Source organism: Aethalodelphis obliquidens, unplaced genomic scaffold (genome assembly GCF_003676395.1).
Source record: "Aethalodelphis obliquidens isolate GAN/ISIS:26980383/991018 unplaced genomic scaffold, ASM367639v1 scaffold111, whole genome shotgun sequence".
NCBI classification, from domain to species: Eukaryota; Metazoa; Chordata; class Mammalia; order Artiodactyla; family Delphinidae; genus Aethalodelphis; species Aethalodelphis obliquidens.
The window spans coordinates 833,403-856,508 of NW_020838055.1; the positions used below are offsets into that span (position 1 = coordinate 833,403).

General features: G+C 40.2%; 2 protein-coding genes across 3 annotated transcripts in view; both read right to left on the reverse strand.

Annotated features, from left to right (window-relative positions):
• The window catches only part of SLC6A20 (solute carrier family 6 member 20), an 87,765-nt gene extending 73,811 nt beyond the window's left edge, over positions 1-13,954 (reverse strand). The window contains exons 1-2 of the mRNA XM_027097040.1: positions 13,871-13,954; positions 12,352-12,389 (exon numbers count right to left, since the gene is read on the reverse strand). Of these exons, the coding sequence (XP_026952841.1) occupies positions 12,352-12,389; positions 13,871-13,899 (67 nt within the window). The 5' untranslated portion in view covers positions 13,900-13,954. The remainder of the gene's footprint in view (positions 1-12,351; positions 12,390-13,870) is intronic.
• Positions 13,510-23,106, reverse strand: part of LZTFL1 (leucine zipper transcription factor like 1) — a 26,704-nt gene continuing 17,107 nt past the window's right edge. For both annotated transcript variants that reach the window (XM_027097041.1, XM_027097042.1), the window contains exons 4-10: positions 21,563-21,623; positions 20,406-20,477; positions 19,079-19,144; positions 18,915-18,992; positions 16,173-16,349; positions 15,056-15,159; positions 13,510-13,954 (exon numbers count right to left, since the gene is read on the reverse strand). In XM_027097041.1, the coding sequence (XP_026952842.1) occupies positions 13,936-13,954; positions 15,056-15,159; positions 16,173-16,349; positions 18,915-18,992; positions 19,079-19,144; positions 20,406-20,477; positions 21,563-21,623 (577 nt within the window). In that variant the 3' untranslated portion in view covers positions 13,510-13,935. The remainder of the gene's footprint in view (positions 13,955-15,055; positions 15,160-16,172; positions 16,350-18,914; positions 18,993-19,078; positions 19,145-20,405; positions 20,478-21,562; positions 21,624-23,106) is intronic.

Here is a 23,106-nt window from a genome sequence, read left to right on the forward strand (position 1 = left end):
AAAACTTATTTATTTCATTTAATTTATTTTTGGCTGCAGTGGGTCTTCGTTGCTGCATGTGGGCTTTTCTCTAGTTGTGGCGAGCAGGGGCTACTCTTTGTTGAGGTGTGCAGGCTTCTCATTGCAGTGGCTTCTCTCGTTGTGGAGCATGGCTCTAGGTGCACGGGCTTCAGTAGTTGTGACACACAGGCTCAGTGGCTGTGGCTTGTGGGCTCTAGAGCACAGGCTCTGTAGTTGTGGTGCAGAGGCTTAGGTGCTCCATGGCATGTGGGATCTTCCTGGACCAGGGATCGAATTCATGTCCCCTGCATTGGCAGGTGGATTCTTAACCACTGTACCACCATGGAAGTCCCTTGAGTTTACCATTTGATGAGTGAGTACTGACAGCATGTATGGAATGTCCATTGCATTTTCTCTTCTGGTCATTGTGTGTCCACATGCTACTGATGCCCCACAAATATCCACTTATCCTAACCTGGAGGTGGCCTGCAGAAGATTGTGTCTCTTCATCTGGGGGCCTTTCTTGGGTACTGGCACATGCAGAACCCAGGCACAAGAAGTGCTGAGGTTTATCATCCCAGGAGCTACCCTTGACCTGATAAATAAGGAGCTGGTGGGTCATGCCCTAGCCTCCTCACTCCAAGGTAGGACTGAGCGTGGTGGTCCACACTAGCTACCTGCTCATCAACATGTATCTTCTATTGGCTTTCTTCCCTTTTCTGTGTCATGCCCCCAAGCCCTCACCATGCTTCCTGGGATCACCTCCCAAGTAAGCTCCTTAAAACAAAATCCTTGTCTCAAGGTCTGATCTTAGGGGAGCCCAGCTAAAACAGAAGTGGCCCTAGAAAACAGTCCCTGGTTGAGATAGTGGACTTGGATGCCAGCCATTTGACAACAGGATCCCACTGCTGATGGTAAGTGTGGTGGTGATAATCTCTGGTGCTCTGCTGGGTCACAGTTACCAAAACTCCCACCTGGGATGGACTGGGATAAAGGAAGAGGATGATAGGCCATGATTAGCCAAGTGTCACCTCAGGAAATGCAGTGACAACTAGAATGCCCCATGGCAGCATTTAAAGAGACCCATCCATGTCTCCTACATGCAGCAGAGAGAAGGTGCTGAGAATCAGGCCGAAGATTGCATTATAAGAGTGGTGCATCCCCAATGTTCATTGCAGCACTATTTACAATAACCAAGACATGCAAGAAGCCTAAATGTCCATCAAGAGATGAATGGATAAAGATGTGGTACATATATACAATGGAATATTATTCAGCCATAAAAAAGAACAAAATAATGCTATTTGCAGCAACATGGAGGGACCTAGAGATAAGCATATGATGTAAGTCAGACAGAGAAAGACAAATAGCATATGATATCATTCATATGTGGATTCTAATTTTAAAAAATGATACAAATGGGGCTTCCCTGGTGGCACAGTGGTTGAGAGTCCGCCTGCCAATGCGGGGGACATGGGTTCGTGCCCCGGTCCGGGAGGATCCCAGATGCCACGGAGCGGCTGAGTCTGTGAGCCATGACCGCTGAGCCTGCGTGTCCGGAGCCTGTGCTCCACAATGGGAGAGGCCACAACAGTGAGAGGTCCGCGTACCGCAAAAAAAAAAAAAAAAAAAAGATACAAATGAAACTTATTTACAAAACAGAAACAGCCTTACACAGATATCGAAAACAAGCTTATGGTTAGCAAATGGGAAACGTTGGGGGGAGGGATAAATCAGGACCTTGGGATTAAAATACACACACTACTATATATAAGAAAGGACCTACTGTATAGCACAGGGAACTCTACTCAGTATTCTGTGATAACCTATATGAGAAAAGAATCTGAAAAAGAATGAATATATGTATAACTGAACCACTTTGCTGTACACCTGAAACTAACACAACATTGTAAATCAACTATAATCCAATAAAATTTTTTTAAAAATACGAATTAAAAAAAAAAGTGGTGCAGTTACAAAGGGAACCAAATTCTCACTCTTGGAAAGACTCTTGCTCAGGTCAGAGCTCTGACTGGGAAGGCATGGGTCTCTGAGACATGAGTTGGGCCCATTTGGGTAGATGCCCTCAAGAACCTGGACACTCCAGACCCCCCTGAACCCTTGGGTGGGTCTAGCAAGTGGCTCACTCCTCCTTGCTAGAGGAGAACATTCTCTCCTTATCTGGAAATCATTCAAAGGCCTCTCTTCAGAAAGAAGACTGGCAAGATAACCTTTGTCCTCCCCAAGATCTGCCCCCACTTACTCCTAAACCAATAAATAGGGGTGAGAATCAGTATGGCCTGTGTACAGAAATATTGTCCTGCTTGGAGAGGGAACAAATTATTCCCCAAAAGAGCTGAAGAACCTGGCTAATATGGACCGGCAGGAACTGGAAGAGCATGTATGGGCATGGATCTTGAGGATGATGGAGTGGGAGGTAGAACAGAAGCTGGATAAGGAAGAGTTTATCGGTAAGGGGGCCCATTTCTGTGACTTAGGATTTGGCACCTTGGCAAGGACACTTGAAGCCACTCCTAATACATTGCTGCAATGGCTCCCTGGAGCTCAAAGATGATGGCGTACCAAAAATGAGTTGGAGATTCCATAACTTCATTGGCAGAGTACTGAGGAGGGATCAGAAGGCTCAGAGGGACAGCATGCTAGAATGGATATAGGACACGAAAGCCCACCCACAGGCAGAGGATAATTCCCTTCACCGAAACAATAAAGAATGCAACATTAGCACTGTTGAGAATTTAGTGGCTGCTGTCCTATGGGCCGAAGTTGAGTGTAGGAGATGCTGGTACATAACTGGGCTCCCTAGGGTCAATGGATAGGATTCCACAATAAGAGTCTAATGGCAGCACTTAACCATTTGAGAGAAAAATGAATGCAGTAGCCTAATGGGCTGCAAGGCCAGAATAGCAACCAGGGGGCTGAGGATCAGTAGCTAATAGATTATGATGTTCCTAGAGATGAGATGAATGGGCAGTCAATGAAGTTATTTTTTGCATTATAAAGCCAAACAAACAGCTGATGAGTAAAAAATTGATGTCAGTCACCATGATGGAAAAATCATGATCTCTCCTACAGTTCCCATACCTGAGTCAGTTCTCAGTTCCAGAGCTCATCAATTGGAGGTGAGATGGGTCCTCTGAGGAGGATCATATATATATAATATGCCCTCCAATCTTTCCCAAAGAGCCCCGTGGCTATTTATCAGAGTAACTAACCACCGGGAAAGTGGAATATACATATCTTTCGAGCACAGCTGAACATAGGGCCTGAGCTGACATACTTAGGGGATCCAAAACACCATGACAGCCCCTGTTAGAATGGGGCTATACAGGAGCCAGACAAAAACAAAATTCTAGCTCAAGTCCATCTCAAAGCGGATCCAATGAGTCTGTGGATCCATCCTGTGGTTACTTCCCTGGTTCCTGAGCAGGTAACTGGGTTGAGCGTACTTAACTGATAGACCCTCACATTTGTTTCCTGACCTGAGGAGTAGAACCATAATAGTAGAAAAGGCTTATTTTATGCTCAAAATGCCCCTCCTACCCTATCACCCCTCCTGGCCAAAATGAGAGGCAACACAATGTCCCAGGTGTAATGACAGTGATCCCCATGATATCCCGCTGAACAGTTCTTGCAAACAACAACAAACCCCCAAACAAAACCCACCAAGATAAAATGAAACACAAATGGATAATGGAAGATGACAGAGGACTAATGCAAAGCAAAAAGTAGCTTCAAAGAGCAGCTGCTGTGCTGGAAGTGGTACCTCTACTAGAACAAATCAGCACATGGGAATATAGCTCTGACCATTTATTGGGTCATTCAGAAGGCTTCCAGTTTTGAGTACACAGAGTCAGAGACGGCTCTGTAGCCCTCTGTGCTTCAGACTATAGCACAGAATGTGCCCTTCCCTTTGGGCTACATGTCCTAAAAGTTCCACAGTGCAAGAGGCAGCTGAGGTGAAGGGACTGACAAGCCCCCAATATGACAGTTGTGGTGCAGAAACTTCTAGGTTTCTGGAGCAAGGCAGCAAAGAACTATTCACTTTGAAAAGCAGGTCCTGGCATGCTACTAGGCCTTTGTAGAGACTGAGTCATCCATCATGAGCCAAATCTTGTCAGAACCACTAAATCATATGGTCAAGCAGGTACATCATCAATCCATAATATAATAAAAATGCTATGCTCAGGATTGGGCCAAGAAGGTCCAGAGGGCACACTCGAACTGCACAGATGGTCTAGACTCCCATGTCATTACACTAATACCTCTCCTTTAGCTCACACATATGGCGAGAGAAGAAGAAAAAAAGCCCAGGTTTGGTAAATGAATGGGTCAGCTCAATGGCTGGGGATAAGCCCCAAATGGCTTGCTACTGATGTATAATTCCACTCAGTGACTGAAAGACAGTTTGGGTGGAAATTCCCCCAGTGGGCAGAACTTCAAGCTGTACACTTAATCAACCTGGTATGGAGGGAGAAGAGATCAGATATAAGAATATATATGGACTTTTTTAAAAAAATAAATTTATTTATTTATTTTTGGCTGCATTGGGTCTTTGTTGCCGCGCACTGTCTTTCTCTAGTTGCAGCGAGTGGGGTTACTCTTCGTTGCGGTGTGCAGGCTTCTCATTGTGGTGGCTTCTCTTGTTGCGGAGCACGGGCTCTAGGTGCATGGGCTTCAGAAGTTGTGCATGCGGGCTCAGTAGTTGTGGCTTATAGGATCTAGAGCACAGGCTCAGTAGTTGTCGTGCATGGGCTTAGTTGCTCCACGGCATGTGGGATCTTCCCGGACCAGGGCTCGAATCCGTGTGCCCTGCATTAGCAGATGGATTCCTAACCACTGTGCCACCAGGGAAGCCCCTATATACGGACTTTTGAAAGTGGTGAATGGTTTGACTGGAGGCCAGGAACCCAGAAGGATCAAGTCTGGAAGACTGAAAATGAGGAGGTCTGGGAAAGAGGCATATGGATAGATTCACGGTAAAGAGCACAGAGAGTGTGGGGATGGATTTTTTTTAAGATTTAATTTTTTAGAACAGTTTTACATTCATAGCAAAATTGAGTGGAAGGTACAGGTACCCATATACTCCCTGTCCCCACACATGAATAGCCTCCTTCACCTGATAATAACATCCCCTACCAGAGTTGAACATTTGTTACAACTGATGAACCTACATTGACACATCATCACCCAAAGTCCACAGCTTATCTTAGGGCTCACTCTTGGTGTTGTACATTCTATGGGTTTGAACCAATGTATAATGACATGTACCCATCATTATAGAATCATGCAGAGTACTTTCACCACCACCCCCCATCCTTTGTGTTCCACCTATTCATCCCTCCCTACACCCCCAACCCCTGGAAACCACTGATATTTTTACTGTCTCTATAGTTTTGTCTTTTCCAAAATGTCATTTAGGTGGAATCATATAGTATCTTTTCAGATTGGCTTCTTTCACTTAGAATGCATTTCATGGCTTAATAGCTCATTTTTTAACATTGTCTGGACGTACCATAGTTTATGCATTCACCTTGAAGGACATGTTGGTTGTTTCCAAATTTTGGCAAATGTGAACAAAGCTGCTATAAATATCCACGTGTAGGCTTTTGTGTAGACATACGTTTTCAACTCCTTTGGGTAAATATCAAGGAGCACAATTATTGGATCATATGGCAAGTTTGTTTAGTTTTATAAGGAACTGCCGCACTGTCTTCCAAAGTGGCTGTACCATTTTGCATTCCTACCAGCAGTGGATGAGAGTTCCTGTTGCTCCACATTTTTGCCAGCATTTGGTGTTGCCAGTGTTCTGAATTTTGGCCATTCTAATAGATGTGTAGTGGTTTCTCACTATTGTTTTACTTTTCATTTCCCTGATGACATATGATGTAGAGCATCTTTTCATCTGCTTGTCAGCTGTATATCTTTTTGGTGAGGTGTTTAAGATCTTTGGCCCATTTTTAAATCACGTTGTTTTCTTATTGGTGAGTTTTAAGTCTTCTTTGTACATTTTGGATAACAGTCCTTTATTAGATGTGTCTTCTAAAAATATTTTCTCCAGTTTGTGGCTTATCATCTCATTCTTTTGACATTGTCTTTTGTAGAGCAGAGGTTTTTAATTTTAATGAAGTCCGGATTCTCAATTCTTTCTTTCATGGATTGGTGTTGCATCTAAAAAGTCATTGCCATACCCAAGGCCATCTAGGTTTCCTCCTATGTTATCTTCTAGGAGTTTTACAGTTTTGCATTTTATATTAGGTCTGTGATCCATTTTGAATTAATTTCTGTAAAAGGTGTTAGGTCTGTGTCAAGATTCATTTTGTTGCATGTGGATGACCAGTTGTTCTAGCATCCCTTGTTGAAAAAACTATCTTCACTCCATTGTATGATCTTTGCTCCTCTGTCAAAGACCAGTTAACGATATTCATGTGGGTCTATTTCTGGACTCTCTATTCTGTTCCATTGATCTATCTGTCTGCTTCTTTCACCAATACCACACCATCTTGATTACTATAGCTTTACAGTAAGTTTTAATGTCAGTCCTCCAACTTTTTTGTTCTTCAATATTGTGTTGGCTATTCTGAGTCTTTTGCCTCTCCATATAAATTTTAGAATCATTTTTGTAGACAAAATGATCTACTAAATCATATCTATAAAATAACTTGCTAGGATTTTGACTGGGATTGCATTAAATCTATAGATCAAGTTGGGAGTAAATGGCATCTTGACAATACTGAGTCTTCCTATCCATGACTATGAAATATCACTCCATTTAATTTAGTTCTTCATCGATTTCTTTCATCAGAGTTTTGCAGTTTTCCTCATATAGATCTTTCACATCTTTTGTTAGATTTATACCTAAGTATTTCATTTTGGGGTAAAGTATATGGTATATATACATATACAAATATATGGTACAAATATATGGTACAAATACAAATATATGGTATTGTGTTTTGAATTTCAAATTCTACTTGTTCATTATTGGTATACAAAGAATAAGATTGATTTTTGTATATTAACTGTGTATTTTGCAACCCTGTTATAATCATTTACTAGTTCCAGGAGGTTTTTGTTGTTGTTATTGATGATTCCTTCCATATTTTCTAGATAGTCATATCATCTGTGTACAAATACAGTTTTATTTCTTCCTTCCCAATCTGAATACCTTTTATTTCCTTTTCTTGTCTTACTGCATTAGCTAGAACTTCCAATACAATACTGAAAAGGAACAGTGAGAGGAGACACCCTTTCCTTGTATCTGATCTTAGTAGGAAAGCTTCAAGTTTCTCACTATTAAGTATGAGGGATGGATCTTTTTATCTCTTGTCAATACCCATCAGAGAACATCCATTGTAGAAGATGCTGAACTACTATGTGAACAGAATGACTTGTCCACAGATGTCAGCCAGCCTCTGTCCTCAGCTGCTTCAGTGTTTGGATAATGAACCCATAAATGAAGTAGTCATATTGATAGGCTGGAGGCTCTGTATGGGTCCCCTCTCTACAATGCTCATTTAGTTACTGCTACTGCTGAATGTCCAAACTATTAGCAGTAGAAATTTGTGCTGAATCCTTTATATAGTGTTATCACTCTAAGAGAACAATCAGCCAATTTGATACAAGTTGATTATGTTGGACCTCTTCCACTCTGGGACGGGCAGTGATTCATCTTTATTGGAACTTACATGTATTTCAAACATGGGTTTGCCTTACCTGTCAACCATGCCTCTGCCAATACCACTACTGAGGGCTCACAGGGGATCCTGCATAATGTTGTCTCAAACCAAGGATCCACAGAAAGGGACTAAAGTCAAAGAAGTATGACAATGGGCAAAGGGACACAAGGTCTATTGGTCCTATCATATACTACATCACTTGGAAATTGCCAGATTATTAAATGTTGGAATTACTCGATAGCAGATGATGCCCCATGGGGCTGAGGAGTAGTCCTTCATGATATGGTATATATATTGAACCAACAACCAGATCACATAATTCTGGGAACCAAGAGGTGCAAACACTGTGGGTCCTCTCACCATCATTTTGTTACTCACTTGGGGATTTTGTGCTTCATGATTCCACAGCTTTAGACACTGGGGATTAATGTTTCTAGACACAGTAAGGGTTCTATTTGACCCAAAGCTATGACTGCTGCCTGCTCATTTGGGGGCTCTTCAAGTCCATGGACTAGAAGGCAAAGAAAGGAGTTACCATACTGGCAAAGGATAACTGACCCTAATTATCATGAGGAGCTTGGGTTGTTGCTACACAATGAGGCAGGAGGAAGTTTTTCTGGACTCAGGATTCATAGGTGTGCTTCTTGGTGATACTTGGGGATAATAATAAATGGGAAATTTCACAAATAACAGCACGACAAGAGCAAAATAATCATGGGCTCAGACCCCTAAAAGAGGAAGGTCTGGCTCACTAAGCAAGCAATTCTGACAAGAAATGTTGGCTGAGGGTGAGGGGGAATCTAGCACAGGTAGTGGAAGAATGTGGAGATGTTTGCCTGTGTCTCAGGGGGTCCCCAGCAGGACTGAGCCCCAGCTGTATTAGTGGTGACTCTCTCAATTTGTCTCAAGTCTTCAGTCTCCCACAGGACTTCCTGGAATCATTTCCCAAATAAACTACCTACACCCAAATCCTTATCCCAAAGTCTGCATTTGGGAGAACCCCAGTAAGACTCTTTTTAACAGTATTATCATGAGGTCTTTGACAAACACCTTGCTGAAATCCTCATATACCACATCTCTCTCTCCTAAAAGACAAATGAGTTTAGTCTGCTATGATTTCTTGCTAGGGAAACCCATGCTGGCTCCTGGGGATTATAAGTTTCTTTTCTAAGTACTCATGAAAATCCATTTAATAAGTTATAATTTGATAGTAGGCATATTGCTACTTTTTAAAAATTATAATTTTCAAAGTCTAATTTGGCTTTGTTTAACATTGGTGGATTTTTATCTGTAAAATACTGAAACTTTTTTTCTATGTGGTGTTGAAAATCATTTTCTTTAAATATTGCCTAAATACTATTATTTCATCTAGATACTAAATATTTTGCTGAGATGGTTTTTATTCTGAAAGACTTGCTTACATGAGAGAAATCATGTGTTGAATTTATAATGCCAAAGCTTTATGTGTTAAGTATTTACACGTAAGCAAAGGGAAATCATTAAAGCCAATTTTTTTGGCAATCCAATATATCTAAAAGCACCAAGCATTTAAAGATGTAAACATCTCTTCAGAACTCGGTTGCATTTCTTTACACTAACAGTGAAATATCAGAAAGGAAATGTTAGAAAACAGTACCTTTTAAAATTGCATCAAAAAAGAATACCTAGGAATAAACCTGACCAAGGAGGTGAAAGATTTATGAAAACATTATAACATTATAAAACATTAATAAAGGAAATTAAAGAGGATTCAAAGAAATGGAAAGATATCCCATGCTCTTGGACTGGAAGAATTAATACTGTTAAAATGGCAATACTACCCAAAGCAATCTACAGATTTAATGTGATCCCTAACAAATTATCCATGACATTTTTCACAGAACTAAAACAAATAATCCAAAAATTTATGTGGAACCATAAAAGACCCAGAACTGCCAAAGCAATCCTGAGGAAGAAAAAACAAAAGCAGGGGACATAACTCTCCTGGACTTCAGATAATACTACAAAGCTACAGTAATCAAAGCAGTGTGGTACTGGTACAAAAACACATATAGATCAATGGAACAGAAAAGAGAGCACAGAAATAAACCCACACACCTATGGTCAATTAGTCTTTGACAAAGGAGGCAAGAATATAAAATGGGAAAAATCCCTTCAGCAAGTGGTGCTGGGAAAGTTGGACAGCTGCATGTAAATCAATGTACTTAGAACATACCCTCACACCACACACAAAAATAAACTCAAAATGGCTTAATGACTTAAACAAAAGACATGACACCATAAAACTCCTAGAAGAGAGCATCGGCAAAACATTCTCTGACATAAACTGTATGTTTTCTTAGGTCAGTCTCCCAAAGCAATAGAAATAAAAACAAAAATAAGCAAATGGGACCTAATCAAACTTACAAGCTTTTGCATAGCAAAGGAAACCATAAAAACAAACGAAAAGACAACCTACAGAATGGGAGAAAATATTTGCAAATGATGCGACCGACACGGGTTTAATCTCCAAAATATATAAACCATTCATACAACTCAACAAAACAACAACAACAAAAAACCCAATCCAAAAACGGGCAGAAGACCTAAATAGACATTTCTCTAAAGAAGACATACAGATGGCCAGTAGGCACATGTAAAGATGCTCAACATCACTATTTCTTAGAGAAATGCAAATCAAAACTACAATGAGGTACCACATCACACTGGTCAGAATGGCCATCATTAAAAAGTCTAAAAATAACAAATGCTGGAGAGGTTGTGGGGAAAAGGGAACCCTCCTACACTGTTGGTGGGAATGTAAGTTGGTGCAGCCACTACGGAAAATGGTGTGGAGGTTCCTCAGAAAACTAAAAATAGAATTACCGTATGATCCAGCAATCCCACTCCTGGGTATATACCCAGACAAAACTATAATTCAAAAAGATACATGCATTCCTATGCTCATAGCAGCACTATTCACAATAGCCAAGACATGGAAACAACCTAAATGTCCATCGACAGAGGAACAGATAAAGAATATGTGGTACATATATACAATGGAATACTACTCAGCCATAGAAAAGAATGAAATAATGCCATTTGCAGTAACATGGATGCAAATAGAGATTATCATACTAAGTGAAGTAAGTCAAACAGAGAAAGACAAACACCATATGATATCACTTATATGTGGAATCTAAAGTATGGCACAAATGAACCTACCTATAAAACAGGAACAGACTTGCAGACATAGAGAGCAGACTTGTGATTGCCAAGGGGGAGTGGGGGAGGGAAAGGGATGGACTAAAGTTTGGGATGAGTAGATGCAAACTATTACATTTAGAATGGATAAACGACAAGGTCCTACTGTATAGCACAGGGAACTACACCCAGTCTCCTGAGATAAACCATAATGGAAAAGAATATAAAAAAGAATGTGTGTATGTGTGTGGTTGAGCCACTTTGCTCTATAGCAGAAATTAGCATAACATTGTAAATCAACTATACTTCAATAAAAAAATAAAGATGCAAACATCTCTATTAACCCTTTTCAACTTATCAGAATGGAAATAACAAATAGCAAAGGTTTTATAAAATAGGATAACAAATTCAATGTAGAGCAATACTTTCCATATGAGTTATATAAAATATAAACAAATGATCATTAAACATTAATATGACTCAAATGTAATACATAATGAGAAAAAATGAACACTTAAATATTGAACAGAAGAGATTAATAACAAAAACCCTTTACAGTTTACTTTTGTCAATAAAGGGTCTGAGTCATAATTTAGCAGGAGCCTTGAATATTTAAGCTAAACTAAAGCTGCATTATAACAGCCACAGTGCACAGTCTATACAGCTTCGCACACTGAAAATTCAATCAGGGCTTGAGGCAACTTTCTTACACACCCAAAATACAGCAACTAAAAAGGCTTTCTTTCTTGGTTAAATGAGATAAATCTTAAGACTAGGAAACATTCAATAAATAAAAATTTAACATTGCATTTTGCTAGGCACATAAGTTAACACACACACACACACACACACACACACACACACACACACACAGTGACAAAAACAGGCACAGAAAGTATTTATATGTGGAAGAATCATCACGTTAATTTATGTCAAAGAATATCATGTTTGTTTATCTTAATGCAGGGCCTAGTTAGGTTTTAAGGTTTCATAAATACTTTTGAATTACTGAACTGCATATATAGAATATTTAAAAGTTGCTACCGAAAAAAAAAGAAAACAAAGTTGAAATTCTACCTAGCAACATAGGTTTCTCAACATAACTTCCTTCCCTATGGACATCAAACTAAGAAACATATAGAGAGAAAATAAATGGTTTTTGAAAGATACACAAGCCATTTAAAGAGGTCTGTTTCTGAATTACACAGAATATTCTGGTCTATAAAAAATGGAATAGTTTTCAGAGAGAGAATCAATTTTTGCCTAAAGAAATATGGGGTAAGACTGGAACCCTCAGTGAAAGCTCTAAAAGGACACAGAACCCAATGAGTGACCTGAATAGTGAGGGACGGGTGAGAAACAACTATGCAGTAAGTGCTGGCTTGTTAGTGGATCTTTTCCCCTCCCTTCTCTCATTCATTCACCTTTTTAAGACTGCCTTCTGTGTCCTTTTGGGGGGAAGTTATCTTACCCTTCATCATTTGTTCCTTCAGTACTTTAATATAAAACCTACAAGAAAAACAACAAATTCAAGGCTAGTATTAAGAGCTTGAATAAAGATATCAAGAAGCCTTATCCTTGGATCAATAAACTCTTCTTGGTAAATAAAATCTTCATTTGTGGAAGTGGGATGACCTTTCTTAGCAGACGGCATTCATTTAGGGTGTGACACTCTGCTTTTGGAAGTGGGAATAATTACTTTCTAAATAATGTAATAAAAGTAAGTACTTTCCTTCTGAGGCATTATTGCTTTATGGACTTTATTTTGTTTATCCTTAGAGTATATTGTTGCATTACACAAGTGCAGATATGATACCTAACTTCTAATGATTTATCCAAAATCATACAAGAAAAAGCAGGACTAATGGAAATGTAATCAAAACCTCTTGAAAATGCAGTTACTGTAGATACACATAAATAAATAAACTATAATCAAAAGTTGAATCTGAGGTCTGGTAACTGATTTTATGTTAAATAGAGGTCTTTTAAAAATTGTTCTTGGGTCTTCCCTGGTGGCGCAGTGGTTAAGAATCCTCCTGTGAATGCAGGAGGATTCTTAACCACAGCAGGATTGAACACGGGTTCGATCCCTGGTCCGGGAAGATCCCACATGCCATGAAGCAACTAAGCCCGTGCGCCACAACTACTGAGCCTGTGCTCTAGAGTCCGTGAGCCACAACTACTGAAGCCCGCGTGCCTAGAGCCCGTGCTCCACAACAAGAGAAGCCACCGCAATGAGAAGCCCACTCACCGCAACAAAAACCCAATGCAGCCATAAATAAATTTATATATTAAAAAAAAAGTGTTCTCATTTAACATAACTTAAAAGAATATTCTGGAAACTGAAGTATAAAGATTACATTTATTCTGAATCCAGATACTTTCTCAACTGTATAAGTACAGGATGGCTCTGCCTTCTCCATTAGTAATACGGACTCGTAAGTTATGCTGCAAAAAATGTCTGACCCTCCTCAGCATTTAGCTAGAGAGACCAAAGGAGTTAACCGAAACCTCATGTTCACTGTTAATTTTCATTATAATTGGTAAAAATGATGCCTATAATAGATGGTATTCACATTTTCAATAAATTCATATTTTTTTGATGATCACATATAGAAAACAAATTAGATTTCATGTTAAAAAATAAGGTTTATTTGTAATAACTATCTTTAATAATTATATATTTTTCCTCTGGGGAATGCACAAGTACAAACAATGCTAGCTTTAACATTTATTGAAAAGCCGTGCTCTTTACACTAATGCAAAAGGATAAGCCTCTTCTTTACTATAAAGAATTCTCACTGCATTTGAACTAAGATTCTGGAGCACTCAGCAGAGAAGAGTTTGGGATGACAGGCCAGAATCAGTCAGTAGGTTTTCTCCTCAATTAGGTAACTGAAATAGGAACTCTAGTTCTAAATATCAGAAGCAAAGTCTAAATGTTAGAAAAATAAAGAGAAGGAATACAACAAACTGCTTCAAATACATGCCTGAGGTGAGAAACAGCTTGTACTTTCATGTAGTGGCAGCTTCCAGATGAAATCTTCTTCAGTTTTTAATCTGCAGGTTCATATCTGGAAAGAGATATATATTCAATTAACAGCATAATGTCATGATACTTTTTGCTGTTGTTGTTGTTACCAAATAAGTTTACTTGAAACACCTCCAGTGACTAAACCAGTAATGTTGCATTTTTCACTTAAAATCACTGCTACGGTAGAAGTCAGATACATTCAAGGCATGACGAGGGTGACTCGCGATTCCTGCCACAGGTGGAGAATGGACCAGATAACTGCTGAGATACCTTCAGGTTCCAAGTTTCTACATGTGGCATCTAGATCTGTGATAGCTTAGCAGATTAGGGATTCGGCGGTAATTATGGTAATTATCTAATCGATGGCCTGATGGACACAAACAGCTGATATGGCTTTGTGAGTACAGGGTTAACAGACCCTCTTCTCTAAGGAAAAATATGATCTGGGATTCACTTTCTAGCTCTAGTACCCTGAAACCCTGCTAAAGGTAAAATGTCAGCTGAGTTTCCAGGCAGAGCCACTGATGACAGAAATGACCCCAATTAGAAGACTCCATCTGGACCAGGAGAACTGTGAACAACTATACATCCATGGCGGAAACCACGGCTTCGGCTTCCCTACAGTTGAGTCCCTCCCTCCTGGACATGTCCCTGCCTGGGCACCACGTGGCTGGACCAAAGACACTGGTCCTATATAGGGCATGGAACTTCTAAGCCATGCTGGCTCTGGCACCCACGCATGGACTCATTTTCTAGCACCTAAATTGTCATGTGAGAGCACAGTATGATCAGGTTGTGGGCTGCAGCAAGGACACCACTGAGGAGAAATGCCCAATGCTGCCCTATGTGCTTGCTGTGGTTTCTGTCCAATATCCTGCTAAGAGAATCCACGGCCAGAGTAGCCTAGTGTAGCCCTGTGTGAGGCTAAAGGTTCAGCTGAACCTGAAAAGAAACCCTGGTGGGTGTTACAGATGAGGCCTGGCCAAAACCCCTATGCCTTCCTCAGATACAGCCTTCTGGACTGAATGACAGAGCAACTCCCCACCGGCCTGACCTCTCCAGACACAAGGTTAGACTTAATGAAGGACAGACATCAAGCCAGCAGGGAGACAATCTGAGAGACAGGATCAGTATGTCTTACTTGGCCAGTTTTTTCCTCAGGTCTTTGATTTGGTCATTCTTCTTGGTGAGAATCTCTTTCATGTTTCGATAAGCTGCTGTTTGTTGGAATTTTTTCTCTAATTCCTGCATAGTGAAAAATGTCAGCCCATTAATAAGAAATAGTTAAGGAAAGAAATAACATATCTGATGAAAATATATATTTTGCCCTAATTTTACTAATATTGTGCTTATTTTATTTTCTAATTTTTATTATTTATTTATTTATTTTTGCAGTACGCGGGCCTCTCACTGTTGTGGCCTCTCCCGTTGCGGAGCACAGGCTCTGGATGCACAGGCTCAGTGGCCATGGCTCACGGGCCCAGCCACTCCGCGGCATGTGGGATCTTCCCGGACCGGGGCACGAACCCATGTCCCCTGCATCAGCAGGCAGACTCTCAACCACTGCACCACCAGGGAAGCCCTATTTTCTAATTTTAAAAAATATATACTTATATAAAGTTAAGACTATTCAAATTTTAAAAATACATTCTTTCAAATGGGAAGCTAATAAAATAGTAACATTTCCCAAGTACAATATTAGCAAATAACTCAAACATACTATGCCATAGACATGGGAAATCTATTTGAAAAAGTAAATTCATTTTCAGGTAAAATAAGCATGCTCTTTTTTCCAAATCCCAAAATATTGCCAGTATTTGAAGAGGAGGATTTTAAATTTAATTACATTTTAGCTCCCATACTCTTAAGAGTCTAACCCCTAAAGCGAAAAAACCAGTTCTCCACATATCTCATATAAATTAAGAAAAAAGTATAGAACCCTTGAGAAAAAAGCCACTCATCCCTCTGCCAGACTGTAAGAGGGCTGATCAGGAAGAGCAAAATGGGTGCTCAGGGTGCCGGCTGTACGCCACCCTCAGTGGAGTATTCACCATAGAACAGAAGGAGTGAAGGTTTTTATTATCACAGATATTTTAGTGCCAAAGATGGAAGAATTTCAGTGTCCCCAAATGATAAATCTTTAGAACACAAATTGCCTAATACCTTGACAAAAAATGAAGTGAATCTGTAGTTGTCCAACGTTTCCCTTAGTTACACTGCATTCATCACTTAATCGGATATAAACAGACAAATCTGACCTTTTCAGCCATGCTCAGCTGCTCCTGCACCCTGAGTAGGTCATGCTTGGCTGTCGCTAGATTCTCCTCCAGGGACTTCTGGTTTTCTGTCTGGTCATTAAGTGTCTTCTGAAACTCACTCTTTAAAGCAGCAACTGTGTTTTCCAAGTCACTCAAGTCTTGGGTCTTTATAAAATCCTATGAAAAATACATACACTCACATGATTTCATGCTGACATCCTAAATAGTAACTGCTTTAGATTCAGCATCACAGGTGATGGAAACAGATGATGATGTGTGTTGCGTGTGCATGTCAGCATCCCCCGCCAGCCTTCTCTGCCACTGCAGCCCAGTCAGGGTCACCAGCACACCCAGTTCACCCTCAGCACCCAGTGCACTGTGTCCTGAGCACAGCAGACCACACTCAGTGGTCACTGATTTCCAAGTATGTAAAATATGATTTATGAACTGCTGGAATTCCAAAAGAGGAACAAGAGAGGTGGGATCCTAAATTTGACAAGATTGTGCTTCCCCGAGTTGGGGTGGCAAATAAGCTTCATTTTTGAAAAGTCAAGGTAAAAAAATCCTGTTGAAGAATTTTTAATGATACACATGGAAAAATAATAAAATTAATACAATTTATACAAAAAATGTAACAGACATGTTTTACAATATTATGAGAGCCTAATTAATGCTTACTGATTATATGGCTTGCTAAATTTACAAGATTTTAAGTTTTTTACATTAATTCAATATGCACATATTTGTACACTTCGTCAGTGTAATATAAGCAGCTGGATCTTCTCTCTACCTGGATCATGTTTTTAACTAGACAAAATTTATAAAAGACAAAAGTTATATTAATGACAGGAAAATGGTCTATAATTGCTAACTATGAAGACGAAGCACTACTATCAACAAAAGAAGAATTCCTTACTTATTTTTGAAATCTGGTTTTTAAAAAGATTTTATTTCACTGCATCTAGTGAAGGCCTGCACGCATTTTGCTTTTGCCAAATCTTAAAAGCAAAATTGGAGCAAAACCTTCAATGGCTTTTAAAACAAATTCATCATCCGAAAATGTTGGTAACTGGTTTACTTTTGAGAAACTAAAGCTGTTCTGGAGTATCTAGCTGTTTTATGGTCCTTGGTATATAATGATTGAAATTTATGGTCCTTGGTATATAATGATTGAAAATCATATATATTTCCTTTTGTTTTAGCCATATAAGACGCATCCTTTTATTTAAAAAATACCTACAGACTGGGCTTCCCTGGTGGCGCAGTGGTTGAGAGTCTGCCTGCCAATGCAGGCGACACGGGTTTGTGCCCCGGTCCGGGAAGATCCCACGTGCCACAGAGCGGCTAGGCCTGTGAGCCATGGCTGCTGAGCCTGCACATCTGGAGCCTGTGCTCCGCAACGGGAGGGGCCACAACAGTGAGAGGCCCGCATACCGCAAAAAACAAAACAAAACAAAACAAAAAACCTACAGATAAAATAATGTAACGCCTGAGACTGGCTTCAAAAAAACATGGGGGGGAACTTCCCCAGTGGCGCAGTGGTTAAGAATCTGCCTGCCAATGCAGGGGACACAGGTTCGAGCCCTGGTCCGGGAAGATCCCACATGCTGCGGAACAACTAAGCTCGTGCACCACAACTACTGAGCCTGCGCTCTGGAGCCCGCAAGCCACAACTACTGAGCCCATGAGCCACGACTACTGAGCCCGTGAGCCACAACTACTGAGCCTGTGTGCCACAGCTACTGAAGCCTGCACACCTAGAGCCCATGCTCCTCAACGAGAAACCACCACAATGAGAAGCCCACGCTTGCTGCAACTAGAGAAAGCCTGTGCACAGCAATGAAGACCCAACGCAGCCAAAAAATTAATTAATTAAAAAAACCCAAAAAACATGGGGAAAGGGAGAAGAAAGTAGAGGTAAATATGAAACCAGACTGGCCATGTCTTGATGACTGACTGGTAAAGCAGAGTGATGAGTACCTGGGGTGCATTACACTATTCTCTCTACTCTTGTATATGTTTGAAATTTTCCATAGAAAAAGTATAACCAAAGTCTAATGAAGTAAGTTTGGGGATTGTTTAGTAGACATTTACAATGGCACTACAACCACTAGAAAAGCCAGTGCTGCAATGAAAATTCATTCCAATGGTCCTGCTGACAGGATCCTATTACAGCATCTAATCTCAATGGAAAGGCCAAAGGAGGCAGAACTGAGCACACGATGACTTCCAGGGCAGAGTGATACTCAGTCATTCCATTCAGACAAGCTTGGAGAACTTCACTGGATTTCACTGTATTACAGAAGCACAGCTAGATATACGCGGATTAGAAGATGCATGACGAGTAAATTCATTCTGTTTTGTCACACTCACCGAAGGGAAACTTAAGTAATAATAAGTTCTGTATAATAATAACTAAAAACTCTTCCTTTCTTCCCGTTGTAATTGGAAGGGCAAAGTGAAAGGGAGAAGAACTTTTAAAAAATAAATTTAAGCATATCTCATATGCCAATGGGCTCTGGGATATGTGAAGTACATGAGCTGTGTATCTGCCCCCACTGCCCTCAACAGGCGCTCACCTGGCCTTTCCTGGACAAGTTTGTCTCAATGCAGAACTACAGTGGTGGCCTCCCTCTCAGGGAGTGGCTGGCTGTGGGGCATAATACTGATAGTAGCTAAGACTTAATATAAGTTTATAACTTGATCATCTAGAAAATGTGAAAATGCTAAAACTGATTTCACCTTCTGAGTTCCTTGATCAAGCTGTAAATCTTGCAGTGCTCTTTCTAGTTTTGACTTCTCATCCAATGCATTTGTTGCCTATAATCAAGATTAAACAAAATACATTCAGTACTTAGTCTGTAAGTAACTCTTTCAATAATTTTGTTAAAGTATTTCTCGGTTACCTGTGTTTCAAGGGTCTTCAGCCTTGACTTTAATTTCTCATTCTCTTCTTGAAGTCTTAAAATTTCCTTTGTGAGTAAATTCAAGTTTTATTATGTTAGCCAAAGTATTTTTAATCCTTTGTTTCACTTAAAAATTTAATTTTTATATTAAATTTAAATTACATAAAAGCTCAAAAGTCTGCATGCCCTGGTTACGGGTAATATTCCAGTTTTACCCAGCCCACCAGCCTCAACACGTATGAGTCATCTCTGGCTCTAAGACTTCTAGTTTCTTCTTTCACAGTCTCTCAGGCTTTTTGCAGCCCTCTACTCTCAGCCTTTTTGCCAAGTCCCTTTCCCCTGCCATCTCTCACCTAGCTGATCCTGCAACTCTTGGGTTTGTTCTCAGCCTACACTGTACACCACTTGCCGCTTATCCTCAAGACACAATCTTCATCATTCCATACCCTAAGTGGTTCCAACTGAGCTGAGGTCCAAGGGCCTTGCTCATCAGCAGCTCCGTCACAAGCATCAGCTGTCAGTGCAGTCTCACTTCTTACTATACCCCAGCACATGCAGCATCGCCCAGCTGGAGAGCCTGCACTCTGCTCCAAGGCATGCCAGCCTCCTCTCTGCCTCTGACTGCTGCCCACTCTGTTCCTCTGCTGGCCATACCATTTCTCTTCCCTCTGACAATTCAATCTGTTACACCTTTCAGCCCAGCTCAGGCACCACCTTACCCAAGAGCCTGTCCTCAACTACTCTTATCCACATGGAAATGTGTCTTCTCTGCCACCCTGTGGCACCTTTGGCACCAGGTTAGTGGCAACTGTGGCACACAGGTTCGCATTCTGCTGTCTCTGTTCCTAGAATATTAGTTATCCCTTCCCAATGAGACTACAAGGTTTTTGAGGGCAAAAGGCCAGGTATTGCTTTTCTTTTTATGTAACAATATCTAGCATAATGTTGAGAACACAAGAGTCATGAAAAATAGTTGTATATCAGTAATTAATCTTTATAAACCTCTTAATTAAAAAATCTCTTCACTGTTATCACAGCTCATAAACTTCAAATGTCCATCAATAAACACTTTCCAAAATTCTATGCTCTTCACTTCATTATGAAAAGATGCAATCAAGAGCTGCTTCAGACTCTCTGGGAGTTACGTGTGCCCTCTTCTGGCCCACCAGGTACCATTCAGTACAACTACTGCGATGGGCTAATTACCCTCAGTGGACCAAAGCCTGAATCAACACCTTCCACCCAGTCTCTCTACCCTAGAGCTGGGCAGGCAGTGAGCATATATCCTTAGAGAGTTTGCCATTTCTCAAAATGATGGCAACATTACCTTGTTTAGGAGTTCTGCTGTTCCACCTTCGTTAAGTGGAGCAAGTTTTGGCTTTATGTTATCTATGGTGGGCTGAAACAAAACAAAGAAACCAAACTGAAATCACCACTGAATAAAACACGTGTAATCCCTGAACCCTTGTACTTTCTAAGTGGAAGACACTGTGTAAACATATTCACTGAGATATCAGCTAGATTTTCATGGGTTTGGATCTCTGCTACGTCCTAGTGCTTAGGACAGTGCCTGGCCCACAGTGCCCAATGCAAATTAGAGATAAAAACAAAACCCATCCTCCTTGTATCTTTAAAACCAAAAAACAGGTGGAAGAGAAAGGAGGGAGGGAAGGTACTCAAAGCCAAAGCTGATAAAGATCCTAGTATCTAGAGACTGGGATTTTAAACTGTGGGAGCTAAAACAGATTTCTGCATGAACCCCAGAAAAATTGTAATAATGATGAGGATTTAGGTAAACTACACTACGGATGAGTAACTTGACACAAACATTCTGGCAGTTTAGCAATATGTATTAAAACAAAACAATTCATGCCCTCTGACCTAGAAATTTCTTAGCTAGAAATATGTTCCAAAGGAATAATTAGAAAATTGTTTTGCACGTGTATGTTCATGGATTGATCTTGGCAGTGTTTTACCATGTAACACCACAGAGGATTTAGGGTGCATCTACACAATGGAATGCTAAGTGGTCACTACAGGTAATGAGAATGATTAAAGAGACAAGCAGGTAACTACCAGTACTGTCTCCACTTGACAGATGAGGGGAACGAGGCTCAGCCATCTCAGGTAACCTGCTCAAGGTCGCACAGCTGAGAAGTGACAGTGCCAGGATGCATGCCCCCAACGCCTGTGCTCCGCATCATCTGAGTGAAGAGCTTGCATGGCTGGGAGGCGGGTGGACTGCGGGGATGTTGTGTGCATGCGCATGCGTGTGTGAGGTAGTAGACAAAAACAAGTTTTTCATAGTTACTTCCAAAACTTATCTTTTTTCTCCTAAAAATCTGAGAGGCAAGCTTGGAATTCTGCTCTTGAGTTGAATGCTTTTCCTTGAGAGTTCTCACTTTAATCTCTGAATGCTCTGAGCAACTTGAGGATTTTAAACACTGGCTATTAAGGTATGGACTTGTAAGGACCAAAAATTACCTTTTTATTTGAAGATGTAAATTCTGCTTTTTCAAATTCTGCAACTTGTTCCAATAATTCTCTTGAAGACAAAAACAAATAGGAAAAAGTATTTGTTTAGAATAGATTTGTATCATACACACAAGAAGAATAAAAGCAGGACTTCCCAGGTGGTCCAGCGGTTAAGACTCTGTGTTCCCAATGCAGGGGGCCCAGGTTCAATCCCTGGTCAGGGAACTAGAGCCTGCGCGCTGCAACTAAAAAAAGATCCCGCACGCCACAACAAAGATCCCGCGTGCCACAACTAAGTCCTGGCACAGCCAAATAACTAAATAAATAAAATTTAGAAAGAAAAAAAAGAAGAAGAAGAAAAGCACTGGTACCAATCTATTACACGCCAGAAACAACAGAGCAAGATGAACAAAACTTCACCACATCAAAAATATTTAGTTACTAATGGTCGAGAACCTAAGTTCCATACACTCAAATTTGAATCTCCATAGCACCTACTATTTTGTACCTACTGAGTGTACAATATAATCGCTAGAACTAAATTACAATGTTAATACAACTATGTCTGAAATTTGTAGTCAACGCTGTATTTTTGAGGTGCTAAAGGGAAATTGCTCTATAATGTACATTGTTAGCTAGTAGAGGTTCAAGGAAAACTGAGTTTTAATAGAGTAGCCTCAGAAAAATAAAATTAGTTCACATCTACTGGAAAAGAGTATGGTAAATTCTCAAGGAAGACAGATGGTTTGGGGGATCCACCTGAACATTTCCTTTTATTTGCAAAGGTACCTGGGGGCTGACTATACAAAAGCTTACAGAGTGAATGGCAGTAACTACTCTCCTAAGCTTCTTAATAGGTCAGTTTCTCAAAGTTTTCTCACCAGTTATCTACTGACAGTTGGTGAAGCTAAATGGTTTCCTTCCCTACCCGAGGCCACAGCCAGTGTTGTTAAGCACTGTCCGCAAGCCGCGCTGCACCTGTGCTTAGCAAACGGCCCCTGGGCTCAGTATCAGTCTTTCCAGATCTCTGGCATGACTTTTCTTAGAGTGAGTTTCAATTTCATTGCTTTTACCATATTTTTAAAAAATTAATGAGCTTTTTGATATAGTTCAGAAAATGAAACTTTTTTTATTTTCCCTATTTTAAAGATCAGTATATAATTTTAATGCAATTATTTAGAAATAAACTTCCAATACTACTAAGTGTGATTTGATGGTATTTGAATTAACTTTTCAACTGTTTCATAATCTTTTTTTCTTAGTTGACCTATCTCTGAAGACTTGTTATAATACTGATCAGGCTAACCAGAGATACCATATGGAATAATTACTTATAGCCTTAAGAGCAATCTCATAAATCTCAGAGGCCTTTATAACACCTAGGAATAGTGGAAACAGGGCATTTTGAAGAGGATGCTGAGCGGCACCTAAGAGATCACTTAGTAACTGGATGCTCTGCTGTTACCTTACCCAAATTTTCTCACACACCAGGCCCAAGCAAAGCAGCAAAGATATTCACTAACTTTTTTTTTTTTTTTTTTTTTTTTTTTTTG